Here is a 27,997-nt window from a genome sequence, read left to right as displayed (position 1 = left end):
CCAATTTAAATGAATTAAATCAAATTTAAATAGAGAAAATTTTACTTTCATGAACTTTTTGAAAAACAATTCGTCATTAATGTTACCATTTAATATCTAACAATTTATTTAAACTCAATCAAATACAGCAGATAGGATGAATATATACATCTAAAACTACGTTATCCGTCGACCTGGCCAAACTAATGGGCCAACTTCGACCCGGACCCTGCCTGCAACCATCGCCAAAGTAATGGAGTTATTAGGTACGGGTCCACCTTTTACTAGAACCCGATCCGTTGTTAGCCCTATGGGCAAAGCCACTGCCTGAGCTTTGTGGGCTTAAGGAGGGTTTAAGGCGGCTCGCCGCCCTCCAGTGTCTCCCTCCCTCCGCCACCGTCGTTCATGGCTTCCATTCCCCCTGATAAATTTTCCCGCCGACTCGGCACGCGCTGTTGATCTGAAATAAACAATTATTCTTGTCTTCCGTTTTCTCGCTTCCGCCTTGATGCGTGATGGCCCATGCTTCATTGCAATTATCTGGAGCCGCTCTGCTCTCAACTTCTTTTCCAGTTCACTGCTCTCAGGAGTTCTGATATCCTAAAATCATGTGGAAGATTGCCAATAAAAAGTTATCTTTTTGGAATTTCAATATAGTGTGTCGATCGGCTGCTCTCCAAGGTAGTGGTGCGGAAGAGTTTTCCCAATTAGCTTCTTTATTTGGTAGTTACATCCCCTCCCGTTTCGTGTTGAGGTTGAGGGATGGGTGTCCTCAAATGGGTATTCGACGGATTCCGGCGTTGGCGCAGGGATGGGGGGACAGAAGCGTCGGATTTTGTAGAAGGAGTGGCGAAAATCGGAGTAGTTTGTCGCGCTTTATGAGTGATGGCTTTTGTTACAGTGTAGGACCGACGCGAGGTTTTGCTGGTGCTGCAGAAGCAGTGGTTTCTTCGACGGACGAAGATGTTTCGGCAATAGAAGAAATTCAGGGGATGTTGGAAGAGTTCTCTGAAGCGGTAGTCAGGAACAAAACAGAGAAATGCGAAGGCAGAAACAAACCGGATTTTGGCGATTTGGGAGTTGCGAAGTACAGCGCCCTGAAGAGGAGGCAAATTAAGACTGAAACGGAAGCGTGGGAACAAGCAGCGAGGGAATACAGGGAGCTCATGGTGGATATGTGCAAGAAGAAACTAGCTCCGAATTTGCCATACATGAAGTCCCTATTCCTTGGTTGGTTTGAACCTCTCAGGGATCGCATTGCGGCAGAGCAGGAGCTTCGTAGGAGGGGAAAACTCAGGTCGGCGTACGCGCCCTACATTGATCATTTGCCTGCTGAGATGATAGCTGTCATCACCATGCACAAATTGATGGGGTTGATGATGACTTCCAACGACAATGGGTCCGCTCGAGTTGTCCAGGCAGCGTGCAGTATCGGCGAAGCCATCGAAAATGAGGTCGATAGCTCTTACTATGACTTGCTTAATTGGAGGGTTCTGAGTCTACTTTTCTGGATTTCGGATTTTCTAGCCATTTTGAAGTTGTCGTTCATCTTGAAGAACTTGACTATCTCCTGTTGTAAACAGATTTCAGTCGTAGTTCAAGTTCTGAGTTGTGACAGCACCATTTAATTGCACTTTCAGGGCAGGATACGCAAATTTCTTGAGAAGACGAGAAAGAAATCTTCCACCGCAGATGAGGGCGAAAAGGAACCTGAAGCTGTTGCCAAGGAGAAAGAATTTCTAAGGAAAAAAGTGACAACTTTGATAAAGAAGCAAAAGCTGCGTCAGGTGACTAAGATAGTGAAAGGAAAGGACGACTCGGAGCCCTGGGGAACCGAGGGACATGCTAAGGTATTGACAGACTACATAAGCTAGGGACATGTATTGTTGACCTTAGTTTTTACAAGCTGCATTGCCATTTGCAGATAGGTTGTCGTCTTATTGAGCTGCTGATTGAAACTGCTTACATTCAGCCTCCACTAGATCAGGGGGCTGATGGTCCGCCTGATATTCGTCCTGCATTCAGGCACTCATTGAAGAGTGCATCCAAGGACAACGTGTAAGATATATCTTTAAGACTGATGATTTGGATACTATAACAAATTTCATAACAGATTTACACGTTTCATTTTTTTTTTTTTTAATTTCACAGAAATAATTCAAGACGTTATGGTGTTATTGAATGTGATCCTTTAGTTCGTAAAGGACTTGAGAGAACTGTAAGTGCAAGAAGATGCTCATCTGTCATTCCCAATTAGTTTGGTTGATGTTCCATAGCTTTCCATGTATATGTTTGTTATGGTTTTGCATTTTCCACCTTAAAATTAGTGTCTTAGCGTTTTCTTAGAACCTTTCTGCCTGTGTAGTATTAGATATGACAGGTCTGTTCTTGGATGCTAACCATCTTCTGGACGTAGACCAGCTTGTACTCAATTAGTTAATTTTGCTACTTGGAATTGAAGAATAGTTTTCCAGCTGTCTAGAGTTCCACTACGAGCAAATCCTTTTCCTGACTTGCCATTTGGTCATGTTTGATAGAGACATAGTTTGCCTGTTTCATGTGGAGCTCTTCTGCTCGTATTGAAGGTGACAGTTGATCTTGTAAGCTTGAATCACAATGATGATTGGATTGCTTATTAAGAGAATTCACGCTGGGATTACAATCTGTTAGTTGTCTAATTCACATTCTTCTTCTATGTTTTGGTTGTCCTTGGAAGTCCATCCAAGATATGCAAAGGTAGTCTTTGCATAAGTTTTTACTTTTTACCCAGATGAATATCTGTGATCCTTAAAGATCTATTAGCAACTTGTCTCAGCTACATATCAGTACTAAGTTGATAAAGTATAGTGCAAGCCTGTTCATTTTTAACACTCTGCATGTTTTGACAGGCCAGGCACATGGTGATTCCTTTCATGCCAATGTTGGTGCGCCCACTGAGTTGGACAGGGTATGATGTGTCTATGTTTCTCCTTTCAGATATTCTGTTTTTCCCAAATTGTCATTGTCTGACAAAAATATCATGTTCATTATCTCTTATTCAAGTCATGCATATATATATATATATACACATGCACACACAAATATGCATTTGAACTGTGAACATTGTCTGTTATTCTAATTGTCTTTAATGGCCATATGTTTATCAACAGTTATGATAAAGGTGCATATCTCTTTTTGCCATCTCATGTTATGCGCACACATGGAGTAAGACAGCAGCGAGAGGCAGTCAAGAACACTCCAAGGGAGCAATTACAATCTGTCTTTGAGGTCCAGATTTATGAACTTACCTTTTTGGTATCTGAAAATCACGTGTTTACAAATTCTCAACATAAGATTCAGCTGAAGGGCTTATGTTTTTTTCTTTCCTTATATTTGGTGTATTGCATTTTTTCCTTAGTTCAAATTCTTCACATGCACATGGCCCTATGTGCACTCTGGAGTGAGCTGTCTGAGGGCTGTCAAGAAAAAGCAGATATTGGGAATGCTCTTTCAAGGGATCAATTTAGAGTTGGTGTGCAGGCTACCCCTGTGTCTCTGTTTTGCAGTCCCTTGGCGTTCAAGAAAGGAAATGCTTTCCATGCACTCAAATAAGCCAAACTAGTTATGAAGCATGAAAAAATGAAAAAGAAAAGGATTGTTGTTGGGGGAGAGAGGCAATCATGAATGTTGTTCGATTCATTTTAGAGGGTTGAATCTTATGATGTATGGGACATGTTACCTTTTTAGGGAGTATGGAGATATGTGATAAATTCTTGAAGTAGATGTTAAAGAATAGATACTAATGAAGTAAAACAAGATTATTAGGTTCAAGTCATATCGGTCGGTTGAGCTGGACCTAACATATAGACAAATCCTCATAGGCTTAGCTCCTTGTCTTATTTGTCATGCTAAATATTATTTTTTCTCCTTGACCATCAAGCTGGGGTTAACATCCCTCACCAGATTTTCCTAGAGATGTGTCATGTAGGTATTGGACCGTCGACCTACTTACCTAAAATCTTAAGATGTCCTACTTAGTGCAGTAAGCTCTTGTTCATCCTGAAGTTCTGTCTGAATTCAATAGGGTGCATTGAAGCTCTAAAATAACCTGTTCAAGTCCATATGTCAGTTATATTCCCTATTTTCAATTGGGACCCTCACTATTTGGATGTATATTAGGTTCATGATTGATTTTACCAGGCTAATTCTATGGTGTCAATGTAAAGTTGCAATTTGATGAAATTATACTCAAATCTATCTGCGACCATGCTCATAATCAGTGTTGTACGTATCGTTTACAAAATACGATACGATACACCCCCTGTATAGTAAATAGGGGTGTATCGTGCCTGTATCGTATGATAATGCCCCCGTATCGTACGATACAAGCTTATTTGAACAAAGGAGGGCTCGAATCCCCCTTTTTTCGAGTTTTCTTTATAAAAAACCGCCCCTTCTTCATTTCTAACCTAGAGATTGTGCCGCCATGGAGGGATAAATCATTGATTTTTAAAATGAAATCATCGATTAAACCATGGATTTGTGTGTGGGTGGCTGATTCTCGTTGGAAGGAAATGAGTTTTTTTAAATCGTGAAGATGAAGATGAAGAAGATGGAGATGAGGATAAAAATGAATATGATCAAGATTATTGTGGAAACACGAAAAAAGAAAAAGAATACGATGAACACGATGTAACGTAGAAAAACCCTTAACAAGAGGGAAAAAACCACAGATGAGGAGGAACTGGTGCCCACTAGCAACCAGACTTTCTCTCTCTTAAGATTTCATTCACACCCAAAAATTAGGGTTACCAAGATACAAGTAGAGTCTCAATAGGCCTAAACAGGAGCACACACTGGACCAGGTCCAGACCCAGACTCGTACATTAAAACACGTCAACACTCCCCCTCAAGTTGGGCATATAGATCAAACATGCCCAACTTGGATACATTTCTTTCAAATGAAGTTGAAGACGAGGCTTTGGTCAGGACATCAGCAGTTTGGTCTTCAGATCTCATATAAGGAAGTACAAGTTCTTTAGCATCAATTCTTTCTCAAATGAAATGCCGGTCAATCTCAACATGCTTTGTTCTGTTGTCATGAAGCACAGGGTTGTTGGCCAAGTTGATTGCTGACTTGTTATCACAATACATCTTCATTGGTTCTTCAACTTTTATACCAATATCAGTCAACAATACTTTTAGCCACAAAAGCTCAGAAACTCCCATAGCAACAGCTCTGTATTCTGCTTCATCACTGGAACGAGAACAAACGTCTTGCCTCTTACTCCTCCACACTATGAGATTCCCTCCCAAATAGATACAATAGCCAGAGGTGGACCTCCTAGTGTCAATACAGCCTGTCCAGTCTGCATCTGAATAACCTTCAATCCCAAAAGCGTCTTGCTTAACATACATGAGACCTTTGCCAGGATTCCTCTTCAAGTAGTATAAGATCCTATCGACAGCCTTCAAGTGAGCATCCGTGGGAGCATGCATGAACTGACTCATCACATTCACAGCAAAGGTAATATCAGGTCTAGTGAGAGTAAGATAAATCAACTTCCCTACAAGACATTGATATCTTCTTTTGGCCTCTTCACAGAGAGGCTCCCCATCTCTAAGACTTAGCTTATGGCCAGCATCTAGAGGAGTAGAAGCTGGTCTACACCCCTGTTTCCCAGTCTCCTTTAACAAATCTAGAGTGTACTTCCGTTGATTTAGCACGAGGCTAGTCCTAGACCTAGCAATTTCAATGCCAAGGAAATATTTCAACTTACCAAGGTCCTTGAGATCAAACTCGATCGCCAACAGTTTCTTTAACTTAATTATTCCATCTTCATCATCACCTGTAACAATCATATCATCAACATATACCAACAAAATAGTAACCTTTTGCTCATTTCTCTTCACAAAGAGTGTATGATCTCCATTCCCTTGATGGTATCCACATTGTCTCATGACAAGTCTTAAGTCGTTCAAACCATGCTCGAGCAGATCGCTTGAGCCCATATAAAGCTTTCCTTAGCTTGCAACATTTTCCAGGTTCCTCATATCCTGGAGGCATACACATATATACTTCCTCTTTGTTGCAGCGGTGAAATAAGAAGGTCTGTCGTGAGATGTGGAGAGAGCGAGAGAGAGGGAGATAGAGAGAGAGGCAGCCGTATGGCTAAACCAAAAAAGTTCTCATTACGTTAACCCTAATCTCCCTTATAAAAGAGATTAGGGTAGAAAAGAGATTTACAAAATAAATCAATGAGAAACAACGAAAATATTAAAGAGATCTTATAACTCTTTAATATTACGAAGAGCCTCCTAAAACATAAAACTTTTCTAATTCAACACTCCCCCTCAAGCTGGAGCATACATATTAAACATGCTCAGCTTGTCACAACATCTAGAGAAATCACCAATAGGAAGAGCTTTGGTGAAGATATCTGCAGCTTGATCTTCTGAAGGAACATGAATAGTGGCAATGGTTCCTGCTTGAACGAGATCCCGAATGTAATGGCAATCCACTTCAATATGTTTAGTTCTTTCATGGAAAACTGGATTGTTTGCAATGTGTGTGGCTGCTTGATTGTCACAATACATCTTCATGGGAAGTGGAATCGACACACTTAGGCTGGATAGCATAGATCTAACCCAAGTCATTTCTGCTGTTGTTTGAGCCATAGCTCTGTATTCAGATTCTGCACTAGATCTTGACACCACACCTTGTTTTTTGCTTCTCCACGATATAAGATTGCCTCCCACAAATACACAAAATCCTGTGGTAGATTTTCTGTCCTCTACTGAGCCAGCATAGTCAGCATCACTATAGGCTTCCACTTCCAGAGTCTTGCCTTTCGTGAACAAAAGGCCTTTGCCAGGAGACGATTTCAGATATTTAACCACCATCAAGGCAGCATCTCAATGAACTTTCTTTGGTTTTTCCATAAATTGACTTAGTTTTCCCACTGCAAAACTAATGTCTGGTCTTGTCACAGTAACATAGAGTAGTTTTCCAATAAGGGATCTGTAAGATCGAGAATCCACTAATTCTGTTTGGTCATCATGAAGATGTATACGTGGATTCATAGGTAAATTAGCCGGTTTAGCTCCTAGCATCCCTGTGTCCTGTAATAAATCAAGAACATACTTCCGTTGAGAGAGAACAACACCCTCCCTATTGCGAGCAACTTCTATTCCCAAGAAGTATCGTAGAGGACCAAGATCTTTCGTCACAAAGTGTTTTTGAAGAAACAACTTTGCATCAGAAATTTCTTGATCAAAGTCACATGTCAGGATAATATCATCAACATAAACCACGAGAACGGTTATACCTCTGGAAGCCTTCTTGATAAACAAAGAATGATCAAGAGGAGATCTCACAAAGCCACACTTTGAGACTACCTCAGAAAACTTGTGAAACCACGCACGAGGACTCTGTTTGAGTCCATAAATAGCTTTCTTCAGCTTGCACACTTTGCCACACTCCCCCTGTCGTTCAAATCCCGGTGGTTGTTGCATATAGACAGTCTCATCGAGATCACCATACAAAAATGCGTTTTTGACATCCAGTTGATACATGTGCCAGTCATGGTGGACAGCCACGGAAATGATAAGACGAATGGTTCCCAACCGAGCAACTGGAGAGAAGGTCTCAAAGAAATCCACACCGTAGGTCTGCGTGTAGCCCTTAGCAACCAACCGAGCTTTGTATCGTTCCATAGAACCATCAAAATTATATTTCACTGTGAATACCCACTTTGAGCCAACAATATTACAACGAGGAGGAGGATCAACAAGTTCCCAAGTGCCTCTCTGCACTAAGGCATCCATCTCATCTTGCATAGCCTGTCTCCATTGGGTGTCTAATAAAGCCTGTTGGTGACACGTAGGAACTGTATGAGCAGCCAGAGCTTGAATGAACTGTTGCATATTTTTACCAACACCATCAGTAGACACAAAATGAGATATAGGATGTAAAATACATTGTCGCTTGCCTTTGCGAAGAGCAATAGGTAAGTCTTGACATGGATCAGAATGAGTAGGGCTATGCACTTCAGATGTACTTACCTCCTGAGAAACGGTTGGCAAAGGATTATGAGAAGGGTCTTGTCGACGTGTGTAAACCAGCGGAGGATCACGAAACTTGGACACAACAGAAGAAGGAGATTCAAAAGGGAACGACTCCAAAGGAATAGGAGGAATAGGCAGTGGGTCTGGTGACCGTGGCATCTCAGTAGATATAGGAGTGAGGCTATAATAAGGTTGAGACTCAAAGAATGTGACATCTGCACTGATATACTCTTTTTGAGTCAAGGGATCAAAGCATTTGTAGCCTTTATGGTTTCTGGAGTAGCCAATGAAAATACATTTAATGGCTTGGGCCCCCAATTTGTCACGTGTGGGTCCAAGAATGTGAACAAAGCATGTGCAACCAAATACTTTGGGAGCTACTGGAAACAAGGGTCTTTGTGGGTGCACAAGTTTAATGGGGACCTGGTTATCAATGGAGGATGAGGGTAAACGATTGGTCAAGTAGCAAGCAATAAGAATAGCATCTCCCCAAAAATATGCAGGTAGATTAGTATGAAGCATAAGGGAACGAGCCACATTTAAAGTTGGCGATGTTTTCGCTCAACTATTCCATTTTGTTGGGAGGTATGGGGACATGTAAACTGAGGAGAAATGTCATTATCTGAGTAAAACTTCATTAAGGTAGATGCCTTGAACTCAAGAGCATTATCAGTGTGAATGTTTTTAACAAGAATACCAAACTGGGTCTTTATTTCAATAATAAGGTTTTTGAGAGTACATACGACTTCAGACCTTTCCTTCAAAAGGAATACCCAAGTGACTCGAGAATAATCATCTACAATAACAAGGAAATAACAAAATCTTGACCTACTAGCAACTCTGCTAGGACCCCACACATCAACATAAAGAACATCAAATAGTCCACAACTAGACAGACTAAGACTCGATGAATAACTACTACGAGTGTGTTTGCCAAGTTGACAAGCTTCACACTGGAACGACTCTGGTAATGAAAGATGTGGAAGAAGATGACGGAGCTTGGAGACAGATGGATGACCAAGTCTGAGATGCCACTGGAAAGAGGAGGACAACGATGTGATCGATGATGCTGCAATACCCACGGGATCCGACAGGAAGTAGATGCCCCCTTTCTCATAGCCTCCACCAATCGTCTTCCCAGTTTGCAAGTCCTGAAATGAACATAAACCAGAGTCAAACGTAACACGACAATGTAAATCATTAATCAATTGTCCAACAGATAACAAATTTGTGGGAAACTTAGGAGCATATAACACATTTGGAATAGTCATAGACTGAGAAATCTTGATATCTCCATAACCCATAATAGGTGACCATCTACCATCTGCAAGTCTCACATGACGTATCTGAGGTAATGAGTGTAGCACAGTAAACATAGAAGGTTTACTACAAAAGTGCCTCGATGCCCCTGAATCAATAATCCAAGTAGTACCTGTATCATATGAGATAATGTCAACAGACATAGACATAGCGCTGTCACTCATAACTGTGGAGGCCGACGGCTAAGTAGATCTGTGTGCTAGAAAGTCCTCATACTCTGACTTATTGATACTCACAGTCACTGTCTCAGGCTGAGAAGAAGATAAAGACCCATCTACCACTGACGACGCTGCTTGGGCCGATCCAATAGAAGACTGTAAAGAGTTAGTCCCCAGCTTCGATGTAACATTTCTTCCTAAGGGTGGCGCTGCGGTAGGACGACCATGTTTATCCCAACATCTGTCTTCCAAATGACCTATTTTCCCACAATAGGTGCACTGAAATCTCCCCCGACCTCCTCCTGACCCACGACCCATGCCTCTTCCCCTAAATAAACCACGTCCACGACCTCCTGAGGCTGCCAGGGCAGAGACATGGATATCACTAGAGGGTGAAGAGAGGGTCACAACAAGACGACTGAGTCTATTGTAGGCTTCAGCTAGGTCAGGGATTTCTGCTCCAATCAACATCTGAGCCTTTGCTACTGCATATTCAGAGGAGAGACCCTGTAGGAACTTCGCAACCATAGAGTGTTCACCATGGGTCTTATAGCATGTTGGACATGGAGGACGTAATGCTTTAAGTCGTTCAGAGATGGACTTAAGGGAAACGAAGTACTGAGCAAGACTTTGGTTACCCTGTTGCAGATTAAGTAGTTCCTCCTCTACCTGCAATATCTTGCTAACATTCTTGTCATTTGAGTAAGTTTGTTTCAAGAAATCTCACATTTGCTTGGCCGAGGTGTAGTATGCAATAGTTGATGCAATTTGAGGTTGCACACTATTCATGATCCATGACATGACAATATTATTATTTCCCTTCCATGAACCATATTTTCCACTATTTTCAACAGGTTCGTTTTCTTCTATAACATGCTCCTTCTGATGTCCAATCACAGACATCATAAACACACGAGACCAAATCTCATAGTTAGATCCATCTAACTTTACAGTAGAACCATAAGAAAATGGATTTCCTCCACTTTTAACCTCATGAGAAAAATCAGATTTATTAATTTCAGCCATTGCAAGTCTGCCCACAAATGATCACCCACCAAGCAAGCGGAAAAAATGTATATATAAATCAATAGCGACTGCAACTGATCAACAATAGCATAAGTCCAATCACCACACGGCAACGTTAGATGCAAACCACTATTCCACACGATAGACTGCTGTCCAACAGTCCCACAATAAATACGTTTCAGCAATGCAAATAGAAGACCAAAAGCACCAGCAATACAAGTAGAAGACTGCTGTCCAAGAACCCCACGATGGAGAAAATCCAGAAATCCGACGCCAAAAAAAACCACACTGCTTGCAATGGCTTTAGCAACCAACAACGTATCTACTTGCATCTAACGCTGCTGTACGACAGTTTTATTTTCTACGAATCATGAATAGCAACGAAAGCATTCAACATAAACTATCGCAGACTCCCACCCAGCTGCGAAAAAAAAAATATATATGTAGATACCCATAGCTGGAGTCTATTCACGCAGATTTCATAGCGTGAATAGACTCCTCCACACGGGTCAGCTGCTGGAAAACAGTCAGCTCAACCCAGTCGTGTCGTGTGTAGTAGGAGAAGGAGACGGAAGAGGGAGAAGGGAAGGAGACGGTGGAAGAGATAGCCTGAAGAGGAGAAGTCGACAGCCTGATTCACGTCGCCAGCCTGATTTACGCCTCAGAAACGTCGACAACAGATTTTTTTTTTTGTTTCTCACGTCGCCAGCCTGATTCACGCCTGCTCTGATACCATGTTGCAGCGGTGAAATAAGGTCTGTCGTGAGATGTGGAGAGAGCGAGAGAGAGGGAGATAGAGAGAGAGGCAGCCGTATGGCTAAACCAAAAAAGTTCTCATTACGTTAACCCTAATCTCCCTTATAAAAGAGATTAGGGTAGAAAAGAGATTTACAAAATAAATCAATGAGAAACAACGAAAATATTAAAGAGTTCTTATAACTCTTTAATATTACGAAGAGCCTCCTAAAACATAAAACTTTTCTAATTCAACACTCTTCAAGGTCTCCATTGAGAAAAGCGTTCTTGACATCAAGTTGGTACATCTTCCACTCCTTCATCACAGCTAAGGAGATAATGACTCTGACAGTCTTCATCTTCGCAACAGGAGCAAATGTGATGCAAGATGAAAATATACTCAAATCTTGTAATTGGATCTAGTTAGATTTTTAGTATTTGTAGATGGATTCAGATCCACAATCCACCCTTGTCTCTATAAAAGGGGACATTGGGTCATTTTGTAAGGAGATGAATCAGTTTGAAAGAAATGAAGTGTTTCTTAGTTTTCTTCTGTCGTTCTTGTTCTTTGCTTGTTTTGCTTAACTTTTAGTTAGTTTAAGCATAGTTTTAGTTTAGTTGTGAGTGCAGTTGGATCAAGATTCTTTAATCTTGAGTTCGTTTGCATCAAAATGTCTCCAAGTAATCAATCCCATATTTCTGACTAAACCCCTTGGCCACAAGACGAGCTTTGTATCTTTCAACACTTCCATCTGGTTTGTACTTGATGGTGTAGACCCACTTAGATCCAACCAAGTGAGCCGCCTCAGGAATCTTTACAACTTCCCATGTCATGTTTCTTATCAGGGCTTCCATCTCTTCTTGCATTGCATAAGTCTACTTGGGATCACTTTGAGCCTCAACAACATTCCTGGGAATCATAGCCAAAGAAAGAGAAGATACAAAACATTTGTAGTCCTTGCTCATTCTAGAATATGAAACAAAGTTACCAATAGAATGTTGAGTACATGACCTGACACCCTTTCGCAGGGCAATGGGAAGCTCTTCACTTGCAGCAACAGTCTAACTCTCTTCTTCAACAAGTTGCTTCTGAGCACGACTTGGGTCATCCAGGGAATGACTAACTGGATTGGGAGTAGAATTCTCACCACCCTCATCTGTACAGACTCTTTGCCTAGAGTAAATTTGCCCAAACAGACGATTGCATTCCTCTTCTGCCCTAGTAGAACACTTTCCATTTTTCTCTTGTTCAAGCACCTCAATAGAAGGACCAACAGATTCATGCCTGTAGTCTACAAAATTTGTAAACTAAATTTCATGACTCGGAGAATACTGAGAATACTCTTCCTTTGACATAGAATTCTCCCCCTGAAGAGGATTCTCACCAAAATAGAAAGCATGTTTAAGGAAAGTGACATCTTTGGTAACATAGGCATGACCAGTGGAAGGGTCCCGACACTTGTACCCTTTTTGAGTGGGAGAATAACCTAGAAATATGCCCTTAATAGACCTTGGATCAAGTTTTTTAATGTGAGGGCTATGATTGTGAATAAAGCAAACACAACCAAAAACTCAAGGTGAAAGAGAGAAAGGTTCACGACTCCCAGGTAACATAGAGTGAGGTGTCTGCCCATTCAACATACGATTAGGCAAACGATTTATAAGATACGCACTGGTCAACACAACATCCTCCCAATACCTTTTTGGAACATGACGTTGAAAAAGAAGAGCCCGAGTCATGTTCAACAACTGACGATTCTTTCGTTCAGCAACTCCATTTTGAGGAGTATAACTACAGGAAGTCTCATGAACAATTCCCTTTTTTCGAAAGAAGCTATCAACAAACTGACACATATACTCACGAGCATTGTCAGATCGAAAGGTCTTAACAGATGCTCCATATCGAGTTTTCACATAAGCAATGAAAGTCTCTATGACAGTAGGAACTTCACTACGGTCTTTCAACAAGTAGACAATCGTGTTACGAGAACAATCATCTATAAAAGTGATAAAATACTGAAAACCATGACAAGAAGGAATCCCTGAAGGCCCCCACACATCAGAATGAATCATGGCAAATACCTCATTAGACCGATGGCTAGACAAAGGGTATGAAGCTCTAACATGTTTGGCGAGGTGATAGACATCACAGGACACCATGGTCATGTCTAACCTGGAACATAAATCAGGAAACAACTGTCTAAGAAGTCCAAAAGGAAGGTGTCCAAGGCGCTCATGCCACCAGAGAATCAATTGAAGGGAGTCCTCTCTGTTCTTCGTTGCTTGGCTAACTGCCGTCATAAGAGCCTGAGCGGCACGCATAGGTAAACGATATAGCCCGTCAGAAGCCAGACCAATCCCAATCCTCTTCCCTGTCACGAAGTCCTGCATAACACAACGATCAGCAAAAAATATAAGTTCACAATTCAACTCTTTCGTGATCTTGCTAACCGACAAGAGGTTCAAGGGAAGATGGGGAACATGTAGAGCATTGTGGACTAAGAACTTGTTCAAAAGTGAGAGACTCCCTTTCCCAGCCACAGAGATAGTTGAACCATCGGCAAGAGAAATACGTTCCTTTCCTGACGAAAGCTTATACCCATGAAAGACCTTAGGATCGCCGGTCATGTGGTGAGTAGCGCCACTATCGATGATCCACTCGTTCATACGGGAATCCGCCACCACGTCGATAGAACACCCAAATTTCTTCCTGAACGATGCTTGTGGCGCAGAATGAGAGAGGCTTAAGACACTGGGGACGACAGCCAGACGACGTAGCTGATGATCCAAGGCGTGAGAGCACTAGGACCGTCGGGAGAAGTCCTCAGGCGCAACTCATCTTCAGGCCTGTCGGAGAGGGCTTCACTTGAAAAATCGTATAAAATCGTAGACACCTCCAAAAATTCTGAAATTTGGACAACAACAAGAGCACGAGCCAAGGAGCGGACACTCCAAATTTGGGCTGAATCCGAGCAGTCTACACTCAGGACGTTGAGCCTTGAAGTCGCGGGTTGCTTGTCGCCTGCTTCAGGAAGACGCTGCCCATTTTCGCCAGATTCCATCCGTCGCCTCCAGAAACGCCATCTGTAGTCCGATCGACGTCAAACTTGGTGGAGAGGATCACCTGGATGTTGGGAATCAAATGGCACCGGAATCATCAAAATCCAATGGTTCGATCGTCGGAAAAGTCACCGGAAACAGGGACTGGTCGGCGGTAAAGCAGAACAATGTCTGATCAAATTTCTTGAGCTCGAATCTCACTCAATACTGCACCGATTGACACAATTCTACTCCCCTTCGACAGATTGGTTTGTTGGGAAGCGATCAGAATCAAAACCCCCAAAAGTTACAGTCGATTGAGCCCTCGATTGAAGCTCGGACAGAAATAGGCTTAGTGAGACCTGTTAAACTTAGTATACAGAACATGGCATGATCGTCTTCAAACGGCCGTCAAATCGGTTCTTCTTCGATCAAATCCGCTGGTAGGTCATCCCCAAGTCAATGGTGAAGGAGCTCGCACAGCAAACCAGTAAGAGTCGACGGTGTCCACCGGAACTTCACGGCGGGAGACGATCACCACTCAAACGGTGATCCAATACGAGCACAAACAAGAAACTCAGAACCAAGTGGAGGAGCAGAGGGCAGCTTTGGGCGACAGCAATCTTCGACGTCGGTCTGGGGAGGGCAATGATCTCAGGTGATGCAGCCGGGCGGCGGTGGCAGTGGCGGCGGCGGCAATGTCAGCGGCGGAACAAGAGCAGCGAGTGATGGGAAGGTCAGGGCCAGAACTTCACGACTGCAAAGAAAATTCCCAAACTCGTTGGCTCTGATACCATGTAGAAACACGAAGAAAGAAAAAGAATACGATGAACACGATGTAACGTGGAAAATCCCTCAACAAGAGGGAAAAAACCACGGATGAGGAGGAACTGGTGCCCACTAGCAACCAGACTCTCTCTCTCTCTTAAGATTTCATTCACACCCAAAAATTAGGGTTACCAAGATACAAATTGAGTCTCAACAGGTCTAAACAGGAGCACACACTGGACCGGGTCCAGACCTAGACCCGTACATTAAAACACGTCAACAATTATGAATGAGAGTCAGGAGTGCTTTCATGTTATATGTATTGACATTGAACATTTTCACAATTTCATTATCATCTTGTGATGTAATACATAACATCTAAAACTTGTTTTTTGATGTGGTATTTCATAGACTTATGGACCTTAATACCTTATGACTTGTGAATCTATGGTTATGAAATTATGATATACGTTATGTAATTGTTGACTTGTTGTGCTTTCTATATTGATATTGTTATGAATTTTGATGTTTACGAATGATGAACCGTAACTTTAAGCAATAATAAGTCTATCATTCTGTAAAACATGTTTTTTTATGAAGAACATATTATTCTTGTTTTTTACTGATTTTTTATGAATTTTTCGAAAGCAAAATGTCTTTCTTGGGGGCTCTGGGCTTCGTCATTGTTTTTGCTGTGACTTCTCACAGCGGAGGTCGAACCCAAGTGACCTATTTCTGGCACGTCTGGAGCTGAAGGAGCATCAAGCGATTCCTCCTTTGCGAAACCACAGTAAGAAACTGAGGTCAATCAGCCAACACCACCCCCCCCCCCCCCCCCCGTGGCAGGCTCTAAAGGCCCAAAGCACCAAACGGAATTGACTCACAATGCGAGCTTAGAAGCCTTCCTCAAAAATCGGATTCAAAACCTCGAAAATGCAAATAGCATTTGTCTTCTACAGGAGAGCCCAGGGGGGCATTGGGAGACCTGAAGTGCTTCGGAAGTCCTACACTTGCTGCTTCTGTTTCCACTTCCGCTTCTGACTACTGAGAGACTTCCCGTGGGTGGGGCAGCTGCCGGCAACAAATTTTTCCTTTTTTTTATTTATTAAAAAAATTTACGATACGTTACGATACGGCATATTTTAAAGCCAGAACGATACAGCTTACGATACGCTTTTTACAACATTGCTCATAATATTTGTCATAAAGTGCTGTAAATATGTTGACTCACCCAGGAAGTACATTATAACAAGAAGGTATTAGTTCAACATGCTTAGTAGCATGAACTGTAACAGCTTTGTTCATGTTTTTACAAAATAGATATTGAACTCGAGTATTTTGCCTTTGTTCCAGGTATTGTCTCCATCTATAGGTCATGTACATACAAATTCATGCATCCCCTTAATATCATTGTACCTACACATGCATACATGTGTATATTTGTTTTCATTTTTTCAGCTTATTCTTCCTCTCACAGGCCTTGGATACCCTTGGGAGTACGAAATGGAGGGTTAACAAAAGGGTGCTTGCAATAATAGATAGAATTTGGGCTAGTGGAGGTAATCTTGCAGGGCTTGTTGACTGTCGAGATGTAAGTTACTAAGATGACTATTGTCTTAGTTTGTTGTGTTGACTATATTTTAGACAGCATTCTTAATGAGGTTATCTCTGTTCATATTAATTCTAACTATAAGCAAGTAAACTGTTGCTTTTTGCATGAAAATTTGTACTGGCAGGTTCCATTGCCAGAAAAGCCTGATACAGAGGATGATGAGGTGTTAAAGAAGTGGAAATGGAAATTTAAGAATGCAAAGAAGGAAAGCAGTGAAAGACACTCACTGCGATGTGATGTGGAGCTCAAACTATCTGTAAGAGCTCAAAAAATATAGTTTTACTGTATTATGTTCTGGATTGTAGTGTTAGTGGTTAAGCTGATCTGTCGTCTTCAGGTTGCTCGGAGAATGAAGGATGAAGAAGGATTTTATTACCCACATAATCTAGATTTTCGTGGCCGAGCATATCCCATGCATCCATACCTGAACCACCTCGGTTCAGATCTTTGCCGAGGCATCCTAGAATTTGCAGAAGGACGCCCACTAGGGAAATCAGGATTTCATTGGTTAAAAATACACATAGCAAATCTATATGGTGGTGGTGTTGACAAGCTATCATATGACGGCCGCTTGACTTTTGTTGAGAATCACTTGGATGATATATTTGACTCAGCTGATCGACCTCTTGAAGGTTCAAGGTGGTGGTTGGGTGCAGAAGATCCCTTCCAGTGCCTGGCTGCTTGCATCAATCTTTCTGAAGCTTTGAGGAGCTCTTCACCAGAAACAACCATTTCACATGTTCCTGTGCATCAGGTAAATTGCCACTTGCCATAATCTAGATATTTTCTTGAGTTCGAACGTTTGAGAGACAATGTTTTAAATATCACTTGTTCCTATTACCGATAGCATCTCCTTCCAAGTACTGGGTCTGTCTTTTTGACTGCAGAAGCATTCCTCTGTTTGTGCTCCTCTTTATATTGCCTTGTCTTGGGTTTTGGTTCTCTGGTGTTATGTTTGCCTTATTTCATGGATAGGTTGGTGCATAAATAAGCAAATCTAAGCTTGGTACTGGTAAATTCATATGAGGTATCTGACGTGCATTTGTGTCAAATGTCAATGCTTGCAAATTTATTAGGTTTTGGGTTAGCTATAATACATAATATTAAGACAACTTTTTGCTTAAAGTTTAAACATGAAATATTATCAGGTAAATCAGTTTTCTTCTATCCTTAGAACAATAATTGGATCTGGGAACTACTGGAAAAATGTGTTACATGTATCAATTTTTGTTAAATGGTAATGGAGGAAAACCAAGGCAGTAGCTCTCATTTTCCTTTTTTTCTTTTTCCCTTTTAATTTGGTTCCCCTTTCATGGGGAAAAGCAAAATAGAAAAGTTAGCATGGGTTCATGTTGTTTATGGTGCTGCAGTTTATCTTAAGCAGTCCAAATTTTACTACTCAAAGTGGAAAAAGAGTACATAACACTCCCAAGAAAAGATGTGTAGGTTTGATTTTGCAGTTGGCTGATCGATCTGATAGAGCTGCATCACTGTTGTTGTCCTACTTTAATATGATCTGATAGAGCTGCATCACTGTTATTGTCCTACTTGAATATGGTTTTTGCTTTGAATCGAGCCCTATTACTAACTGGAAATTTATATTTTTATTAAACTATATGTCTACTTGAGTATGCTTCAAGCCTTCAAGTCTCCTCTTTCAGTTGTGCATGGAACATACAATCACACTTGTGTGTGAATGCTTTGAGTAGTTCTTGGATTGATTGGACAACGTCATCCCTGGAGTGTCTTCTTGTTGGATCTGCACTAAAATTTGCCCCTAACGTACATGTATGTGGTTTTTTGTAATTTGGAAGAAAGGTGATCATGTGGTACTTTTATACTTTCCTGAAATCAGGTGGTGCATAAACTTAGGTTACTATGGTATCTTCTATGGAGCTCCATGAAACTGATGAACCAATATGTTTCCATTTTGTTGTTACTCTTGGGTTGATATCATATGCTTTCACAGAGTTAAACCTTTATAATATGTGGTGTTGTACTTTTCTAGGCAATAGTATTATTTAATTATTACCCATTCTTGAACTCTTTACGTCCATTTGATAACTGTTTTGTCTTCCACCTGAGTGGCTTTTCTGGTTTTCCCTCCCTTGGTCTTATGTGGATTTGTTTCAGGATGGTTCTTGTAACGGCTTACAACACTATGCAGCCCTAGGAAGAGACAAGGTAATATATAATTATCCTTCACAAGACTTAATGAATGTGATCCTGAGGATATTGATTTATTCTTCAAAGGCTTTTACGTATCCAAGTGAATTGTTAGTTTTTTGTTCATCTTGTTGCTTCTGTGATGAGAGGGGCACAAATAGATGGTTGGAAAAAGGGTTATGGTTATTCCACCATTATCTTTTATGTGAATATTGCAATGATTTCATTTGTGTTTATGTTCCTTAGAGTGTAAGTGTTATTACATTTTAGTCCTCATACAAAATAGTGCCGCTTCCAATGTTATCAAAAGCGTTAAACTGTAGCAAAGTGCAATAGCAAGCCTCAAAGCATAAAACATACACTTTTTTTTCTGTCAAAATTAAACAATGGAAAAAGATTAAGGAGTATACATCTATGAGCAAATAAATAATAAAAGTTATTAAGCACAGCAATTAACAGTTAATAGTGAAATATCCCTATCCAAATTAAAAATGTCATAAACTTTATAAGTTGAAGGTACCTCTCCAGCAGAAAGTGACAACCTTTCTATTTTAAGTTCTGAATTCTATTAGATTCATTTTCTGTCTTGTCATTGTCAATGTTCATATTATCATTGTCATCATTCTTCGAATCATCTATGTATTCGAGCTCTGCATCTTCATCTTCTGTTTCTTCATCACCTTCACTCTCCTCCTCAGCATCAATTACTTGTCTTCCTTTTCCTTTTCTCTGCCATTAATGAGAAAAAGATACCCATTAAACTATGCCATATACAAATATAAAATATCATTTCATATGTAAAATAAATAAGGAGTAGGGCAAGTTTCCCTTGCCTACTTCATGTAGACTTTCTTTTCGTACATTGTGGCTCACTTGAGATTTTTCCACCTTCTATAGGCACATCTTGAGTTGCACTGGTATCAACTATCAAATTGTGGATGAGTCTTCTAACCATGTATTGTTTCTTGGCATGTTGGGCTTCTTTCTCCACAATCCACTCGTCATCAAAATCAATATTGGCCAAGTGTATTAGCAATTAGTGTGTGTGCTTTATTTGTATCTTGAATTGTTAAACTTTGTTAAGAAATTAATATGGGCTCTACTTTATCCTTTGATATCTATGTCCTATCTCATGCAATGTCACACCACGTATCCATACCAGTATGGCGGTACGCCTTGGTACAGTTTGGATCGGTTCTGAGTCAGAACCGATCCAAACCACTTTCAATGAGTACGGGTAGTCCTTGCTCCACAAGTGAACGTGTTCTACTACACCTACAAGTTCATCTCACGCCGTGCCATACGTTTCTTACATTTATGTGACTTTTTTTTACTGATTTTATGTATATAATTAATTAAAAGTATATAACAATCGCCGTACCGCCGTATCAGGATTGGCAAAAATGCTGTACCTCTACCCGCTTTCCCGTACCCATACCAGCATCCATACCCTTACCTATGTGACATAGATCTCATGGTCATAAGATGGTTTTGTTCCTTGATGATAATTCCCACTAGCCTCTACCATAGGGCCAGAATAAGGGCTCCTGCCACCCATAAAAGGAGGAAAAAATGACTACAGCGGGACGTATGACTTTTGTTTCTTTAGCTTCAAATGCATTATTGATTGTAATCTGTTATGCTGGCCCCACTAAATTGTTCCACCACTACCACTAGCACCAACTTTGACATTATTGCTATCTATTGATGTTGGTATATGCTACTTCTTCCAAATTCAAATAGTCTGTTTCTTCCAAGTTCAAATAGTCTATCTTTCTCCTCTGCTTTAATCTCCTTAAAATTTTCATGGTACTTTCTGAAGACACATTATGAGGGACACCATCATATGGTTTTATTCCTTGCTTTCTGCCTGCTACATGATGCTTCAACTTTGATATTCTCCTTTTGGTGACTTTACCGAAATACCTGCAAATAATATCCCTTACCAAGCTTTTGTTATTTGTAGGATTTGGAGCTTTAGTTTGATGCTCCTATGTTTGATCTTTAACAATTAAACTGCAAAATAAAACATATACAGATGTATAAAGCTAATAAGAATTAGGTTGAACTTCGAAACAGTATATATAGTGTGAAAAAGCTATATCATAATTATGTTGAATTTAGAGTGTTTACTTGAACACTGCATCTATATATGCAGAGACAAACTTGTATACGTCATATCTGAAAACAGTGAATCATGTTTCACTGTTTCAGATCTGGAAGCCTATACATGAAAGAAACAAAAGTACCTTGACAGAAGATTACATTAATAAAATGACATGTGCAGGAAAATTGCAAGGAAAAAGAAAAGTGAAGGCAAAAAATTCAGAAAAAATAATATCTAACATTGCGAGAAGTGCTTAGGAAACATGATAACACAAGAGGAAGAATATGAAGTAGAACAAATAGGGAAAAGCAGCCCAAGGGAAAAAGAACCCAGTGAAGAAAGAAAAATAAAAGGAAGAATAAAATAAGGTGGAAAACAAAGAAAAACATGGTTAGAGCAAACTGGAAGCTTACCTCTTTCTGTCGCTAGAAAACCTTTTCCTGTCTCTAGGTAAGTCACTGGAATCCTTGGAATTCTGCAGGGTTGCATGAGAATAAGGTTACAGAGCAGAAGTCCAGGTAGGACTGCATGGGGCTGCCCTAACTCCTTATAGCTGTCCCGTCTTTTCTTTGCCCTATACCAAGTTGATATGACTGCTAGTGTTGCTTCCGTTTGGCACTCTGCATTAATATCATGTTCTTTCCTGCCATTGATGGAAGAATCTCTCTCTCTCTCTCCCTCTCTCTCTCTCTCTCTCTCTCTCACACACTCACTCACTCTCAAACGCACAAACACACACCCACATTTTAGCAGGCACCTATTAAATTGAACTATTGATTACAACATCATTCTTATATTCAGTTGGGAGCAGCTGCTGTAAACTTGGTAGCTGGGGAGAAACCAGCAGATGTTTACTCAGGAATTGCTGCAAGGTACACAAGCATCCTTATTTGGTTTTGTTTGGCTGTCCTCTTAATCTGACTAGCTTTCTCTGATATGCCTGCATTTGGTTTGGTCAAATGTATCCCTATAAGAATGAGTTCTAATAAAGCCAAACTCTACCACACCATGTCCAAGAAATTGTAATGTTTGTTAGATCCTCTGTTAAACAGTGCTCAAAAGAGAGAGAGAGAGTGTGTGTGTCTTGATTTGTTCATATTGGCAAGGAAAAATCCAAATGGATCTTTTCTACTGGTTTTAGATTATCTGACAATGTGCTTCATTTTTTACCCAGTTGTTTGAGCCTATGTCACTTGTGGGATTCTAGTAAATCATTTTTTTGTTTTTGTCTGAATCACAAACAATTCTTAGTCCAACTGTTATTGTTGATTTTGTTCACGTCCAAGTGATGTCACATGGGAGCTTTTAAATGGCTGCTGCATCCGTGTCACACCTATGTCGACACTGGTGCTGGTGCTTCGCTGACACAGCACATTCGGTTCGGGCCAATTGACTGAGCCAAAACTGACCATTTTAAATGTGCACATAAATAAACTATATCTAATACAAAAAACTTGTATTTAAATATATATAAATAGGCAATTAAGCAGTTAAATAACAATGTAACAAATGATTTATGTACATATATACACACGTATATATACATCCTTGATGCAACCACACCTAAAGTTTTTTTTTGAAAATTGCCGTATCTGTACCCGCACCCATGTGACATAGCGTCCAACTTGGTTATAATACAATCATGACTTTGCTAACATGGAAGTATCCATTTTAAAATATGCCAAGCTTTGTCTCCCTAGTTGCAACTGTCATAAGTAAAGCTTCCTTCTTACCCATATGTCTAGAGCATGTCCGGTGAATTATTTTGATCTGAAGGTCATAATTACCATTGACAGTCTCTCTGCTTCTTTGTGCTGTTGTATTGGGGTTGTGAAGGTTCTTTTGTGCAATTGGTCTTGCATTAAAAAAATATGAAGTTCGTTGCCCAAGGTTTTACCAAATTTGCTCGCTATTTCCCAGTCTGCTTATTTGATTATAAACTGTTACTTTGATTGTAGAGTTCTTGAAATCATGCAAAAGGATGCACAAAAGGATCCAACAAATAATCCTAGTGCTGCACGTGCAAGGCTTTTGGTTGATCAGGTTGGTTTTTATTTTCTTGAGTGTGTGTGTGTCGGTATTCTGGTAATGAAGTTCCTGCAGCAGTTAGTATGCAAATTTGGTTACTCTCTTGCAGATGATCCTATTGACAGTCACTGTAAAAGGTTATCCTTGTGAAGTTAGTATTACTGCTTAATTGTTTGTCATCCAAAGGGAAACCTAACAAAAACCAGATGCAGTGTTGTTTTTCTGTTAAAAGATGAATTTCTCCTTTTTCATATTTCAATATGGAGAGTGTAGGCATCAAATATGTTTGTTTGCTGTGCAGGTGGACCGTAAATTGGTTAAGCAGACAGTTATGACATCAGTCTATGGGGTGACCTATATTGGTGCCCGTGATCAGATAAAGAAGAGACTAAAGGAGCGTGCCACCCTTCCAGATGAGCAGGTGTTTGGTGCATCTTGTTATGCAGCCAGAGTAAGGGCACAAGTTAAAATCCATTTACGTCAATTGCATAATTTGCCGCAATAAAATTAGTAACTTTTAGGCATGCTTTTTAAGATGTGCTGTCAAATTGGAATGTCATTTGGTGAGTGACCGTCTAGTTTTTGTTTTAATTAGACAACCCTGACTGCCTTGGAAGAGATGTTTCAAGCTGCACGTGCCATTATGAGCTGGCTGGGTGATTGTGCTAAGGTTAGTCATCCCCGTTGGTTAATTTGATATTTCAACATGTTATGGCAAAATCTTGTTGGCTGCTTCATTTGTCTGTCTTCTGTGATTGTGCTGCTATTTGACTAAATTATGGAAAAATCTTGTGGGTGTCTTATAGAACACAGTAATATAAATGACTTCCACAGTAATTCCAACGCCATAAATATGCAACAAATGTGCCTTGCAACGTGTATAAGAGCCCGTGAACATCATATCACAAAATTTGCAAGAAAACATTACATTCCCACCACCACCTAGTCCTTTTGATAGTTTCTTTACATAGCGCCAAAGAGGCTGAGATGGATTATCCTTCTCTACTGTAGCGGTATTAACACTGCCACTGCTGCTTTCTACATTCCCACTTCCTGTAGGAGGCAGTATTTCTTTTCCTTTATCAGCCATTACAACTTATGTCTGAACAGAACCTAGCAAATGAGCTGCAACTGCAACACATAACCAATAAAAACAGGGATCAATCGAAATAGATGAATTATCTCATGAAACGATATATCACAGTGCAACATGCAGCACTCATTCAGTACAACGGCATGAGTGCAACACTCATTCACATGCCCTGCCGGCAAATGCAATCCACATTCAACAATATTCTAAGACAGTGAAGAATGAAAAGGCCTCCTATTCTAAGACAATGAAGAATGAAAAGGAGGCCTCTATTATATTCTCTGAATCTCTGGCTTACCAGGAAGAAGATCAAGTTTATTATGAAAACACACAAAAAAGCTGCAAATCACATTGACACATACAAATAAACACACAAAACACATGAGGAAGCGGCTGGGGCTATAAATCGTCGGCTAGCCTCTCGGGTAGAGAGGTAGAGAGATTTGAAACCCTCTCAGGTAGAGAAAGGGCGAGCCAGAGGGAGGGGTGTTGGGTTTTCACTTTCAGGCGATGAGTTTTCTGCATACACAACCCGTCGCCGGTCGTCGCCGGCGGCGAAGGCAGGGGTGGAGGTGGCGGAGCCAATGAAAATGAAAACAAAAAATGAAAAAAACGCAAAGTCACCTCTTGCCGTCGCTGCTGTCGCTGCCGTTGCCGTTCCGCCCCGCGTTCGCCGCCCCTACCGTCGCCTGTCGCCGCTGCTTCGTTGCCGGAGAGAGACAAGAGGTAAAGAGTCGTAACGACAGAAACGAAAGGGTTTTGTAACTTCGTTTTACTTTTTTTTTAACGTCAAAATGATTTTTAACGTTAAAATGAAATAAACGTTAAAAAAAAGGACAAAATTGGACTCGGTCAATGTTGACCGTGTCCAATTTTGGACGATACGGCCTCCGGTACGGTCAACGCGTACTGGAGCCGTACCCAGCCCCGTACCGGTGTCGTACCGGTACCAGTAGGGTACGCCTTCTTTGGAGGCGTACCCGTGTATCATAAGTAGTATGTAGTTAGTTGAACAAAATCCTTATGTCTATTTCTAGTGGTCTCATTATTTGTAAATTGGCAGGTGATTGCCACTGAAAATGAGTCGGTGAGGTGGATTACTCCCCTTGGCCTTCCAGTCGTGCAACCGTACAAGCAGAAAGGAAGATGTCTTGTAAGCTCTCTCTCTCTCTCTCTAGTCTGCAAGATATTTTTTGCACCTGGCATCATTGATCATATGTGGAAATCTAATTAGGTGAGGTAGGTAAAATTGAGTTAGAATAAAAGGGCCTGGCATGAGGCTCATCTAAGGTTACTTTCTATGGGCAAGTTATCATGTTCTTCAGTAGATTCTATTGTTTGAGATGTTTACATTGCGAAAAGCATGGTTATGTTTTTTTTTTTGGTAAAGCATTGCACGAAGTCGCTGAAAACAACTTTCATGATTTCTGTTTCTATTTTCCTATCATAAACTGATGATGAGAAAATGCTGCAGGTAAAAACATCTCTCCAGGTTTTGGCTTTACAAAGAGAAACAGATAAGGTTGTCATTAGTTCTTTTTCTCGCCTAATTAAATGTCTAAGAATAATGATATCACTCTTTGGTTTCTGTTCAGTCGTATTAACTGCATTATTGTGCTTTTCGAAGGTCATGATTAAGAGACAGAGGACTGCTTTCCCCCCTAATTTCGTTCATTCCCTTGATGGGTCTCATATGATGATGACAGCCATTGCCTGCAAAAAGGCAGGATTGAATTTTGCAGGTGCACTTCCTTGTTTCATTTTCTAGTATTTTGGGGCTACTTTGAGTTGGCTATTTACTTCTTTTTAACCTGCTTCAGGTGTTCATGATTCATATTGGACGCATGCATGCGATGTGGATAAAATGAACAGAATATTGAGGGAGAAATTTGTTGAACTCTATGAGCAGCCAATACTGGAAAGTGTGAGTATATGAAACCTCCATGATTTGAATGAAAATACCGAGGCAGAAAGTAGAGTGATGTTGGCCCGAGAATAGGTGCATCAGCTTTCCTCACGCCAGCCGACCATCAGTTACAACAGACTGACTCCAGAATAAAGATATTGAACAGATTTAAATGGAGTCCCTTAGTCTTTCACTTTGTCGTTACCCACCTACTTGTAGAAAGGATCACAAGGCCTCATTGGAAAATGTTGCAGTTCAACATCTCTTATTTTTTGCCTGATAGTTGTTTGATTCAAAAGTGCTGCAGCAAAAAGAAGCTTGAACTTGCTCGCCCAATTGGGCTTAAAATAGGTACATTGGCTTTCATCACGTCAACCAACCAACAGTGCCAACAGACGAAGTGAGGAATGAATATGTTGAACAGGTTAAATGGGTCCTTTGAGTCTTCCATTTTTCGCCACCCACCTACTTGTAAGAAGGATTAGAAAACCTAATTAGAAAATGATGCAGTTTTAGACTATATCTTATCTCTTGTCCTTATGCCTAAAAATTGAATATTTTGCACGAAAGACAATTAAAATTTGAGTCCGCTGTTGCTAATTGATCTGTAGTGGAAATATATTGCATGGTAATGTGCTTACCAATTTTGGATTATCAATTATAGCATATGCATGGTGCCAATGTATGTAGTAGATCATTTAGGAATACCCTGGATCGTGTGATCTTTTTTCAACAATCCAAAAGTTTCGTGCTTTATCTTAAAAACATTATTATTTACCTGTCCTATCAAGTGGCAATGTTGTCTTAGAGACTTTCTTGCTTATGATGCTTTCTGATGCAGTTACTGGAGGGCTTTGAGAAGTCATTTCCGAACCTGCAGTTTCCTCCTCTTCCAGATCGTGGCAATTTTGATCTAAAGGAAGTTTTGCAGTCAACTTATTTTTTCAATTGATCCCTGTGGACCGCCCTTCTTTCTCAGGGGTGATAAGATGCACTTAGCCTGGCACAACTTGTACGAGCATTATATTTATGCGTTGCACTACCAGGGATTCAGATCTTTCCTAGAGGGCTTGAGAAGAGCATTTGCCTAGTTTCCACAGGCTCTGGACAGGCGGGTGGGAGATCATCCAAATCTGGACGGATGTAAATAGTTTTTCTTCACAAAGGGAAAAGAAACCTGTGGCTGCAATTGTATATCTGCTGTACGTCATTGATCGTAGAGGTCTGCCATTGGCATTGTATTTTTCTGTATTGCTAATTTTATTCTTGGATCGCCATTGCCATTAGCTGTCTTTGTGCATTACGGTTGTATGGCAGAGTGGATAACTCAGCTACTTGGAATGGACGATGCAATAAAGATATGATCTTATGTCTTACTGACCACAGAATTTCACCCATCCATAGATTTTTAACGTGTAACAAGTCGAATTCTCACCCTTTTCTTACCAGGTGGCACACTGCAAGGCTTCTCCGGGGGGATTGTGTGAAAGCTTACTGATGAATAACTCGTACAACATAAAGCGTATGCTCAGTTGCCTTGAATGGGTATCCTAGTGTTTTATATGGGCCTGCACCCGCTAGCGCATGCGCGCACGTTGCAGAACATAATGATACTTAAATGAGTGGCTGAAGCGTGTTCTTTCCTGTAAAAGCAGGTGCAGATCCTGCAGGAAGCACTATCCCCACGAGTAACAGTAACAGGAAGTCCGGTCAGTTCAAGTCAATGTTGCCGTGCACTAAATAGTTGTTGGATGGGTAAAATTTAAAAATATGTTGCTAAAATTTAATAGCTATTTTTTAATGCAAGTTTTCAAATTTTAACATGGCAAACATTGAACTCACATACACAATCACACACTAGAAGGATGAAACTCAGTCATAAACCTCCACGAGTAGCGAAATAAAGGATTCTACAGACCTCCTACGGTCTCTGGAATAGTTGGAGAGGGCTTCGACAGTTCCTGTCGACAGCAGTCATGCTCGGAGCTGCATTGTGAGAATCCTCCGCACGAGCCAC

The 27,997-nt window shown here is 40.7% G+C and overlaps 1 protein-coding gene across 1 annotated transcript; it reads left to right on the top strand.

The window, feature by feature from the left end:
• Positions 1–317: 317 nt before the first annotated feature.
• On the top strand, positions 318–27,356 carry LOC116258817 (DNA-directed RNA polymerase 1B, mitochondrial-like). Its single transcript, XM_031636228.2, has 19 exons — positions 318–1,433; positions 1,620–1,829; positions 1,904–2,037; positions 2,131–2,197; positions 2,868–2,926; positions 3,129–3,246; positions 16,549–16,662; positions 16,808–16,939; positions 17,021–17,437; positions 18,817–18,867; positions 21,758–21,828; positions 22,915–22,999; positions 23,286–23,435; positions 23,580–23,654; positions 25,138–25,227; positions 25,549–25,596; positions 25,702–25,816; positions 25,895–25,998; positions 26,822–27,356. The coding sequence occupies exons 1-19, from the start codon at positions 588–590 to the stop codon at positions 26,930–26,932; spliced, it is 2,997 nt and encodes a 998-aa protein (XP_031492088.1). The 5' UTR covers positions 318–587; the 3' UTR covers positions 26,933–27,356.
• Positions 27,357–27,997: the final 641 nt, after the last annotated feature.

Source organism: Nymphaea colorata, chromosome 8, assembly GCF_008831285.2.
Source record: "Nymphaea colorata isolate Beijing-Zhang1983 chromosome 8, ASM883128v2, whole genome shotgun sequence".
Classification (NCBI taxonomy): Eukaryota; Viridiplantae; Streptophyta; class Magnoliopsida; order Nymphaeales; family Nymphaeaceae; genus Nymphaea; species Nymphaea colorata.
This window is presented reverse-complemented; position numbering and strand designations above follow the sequence as displayed.

What these genes read in the sequence shown, in the direction of transcription:
- LOC116258817 (XM_031636228.2), top strand. Translation starts at nt 588, where the DNA reads ATGTGGAAGATTGCCAATAAAAAGTTATCTTTTTGGAATTTCAATATA. An exon ending in GTAAAGGACTTGAGAGAACT is followed by an intron (nt 2,198 to 2,867) that starts GTAAGTGCAAGA and finishes ATGTTTTGACAG; the next exon opens with GCCAGGCACATGGTGATTCC. An exon ending in AGCAGCCAATACTGGAAAGT is followed by an intron (nt 25,999 to 26,821) that starts GTGAGTATATGA and finishes TTTCTGATGCAG; the next exon opens with TTACTGGAGGGCTTTGAGAA.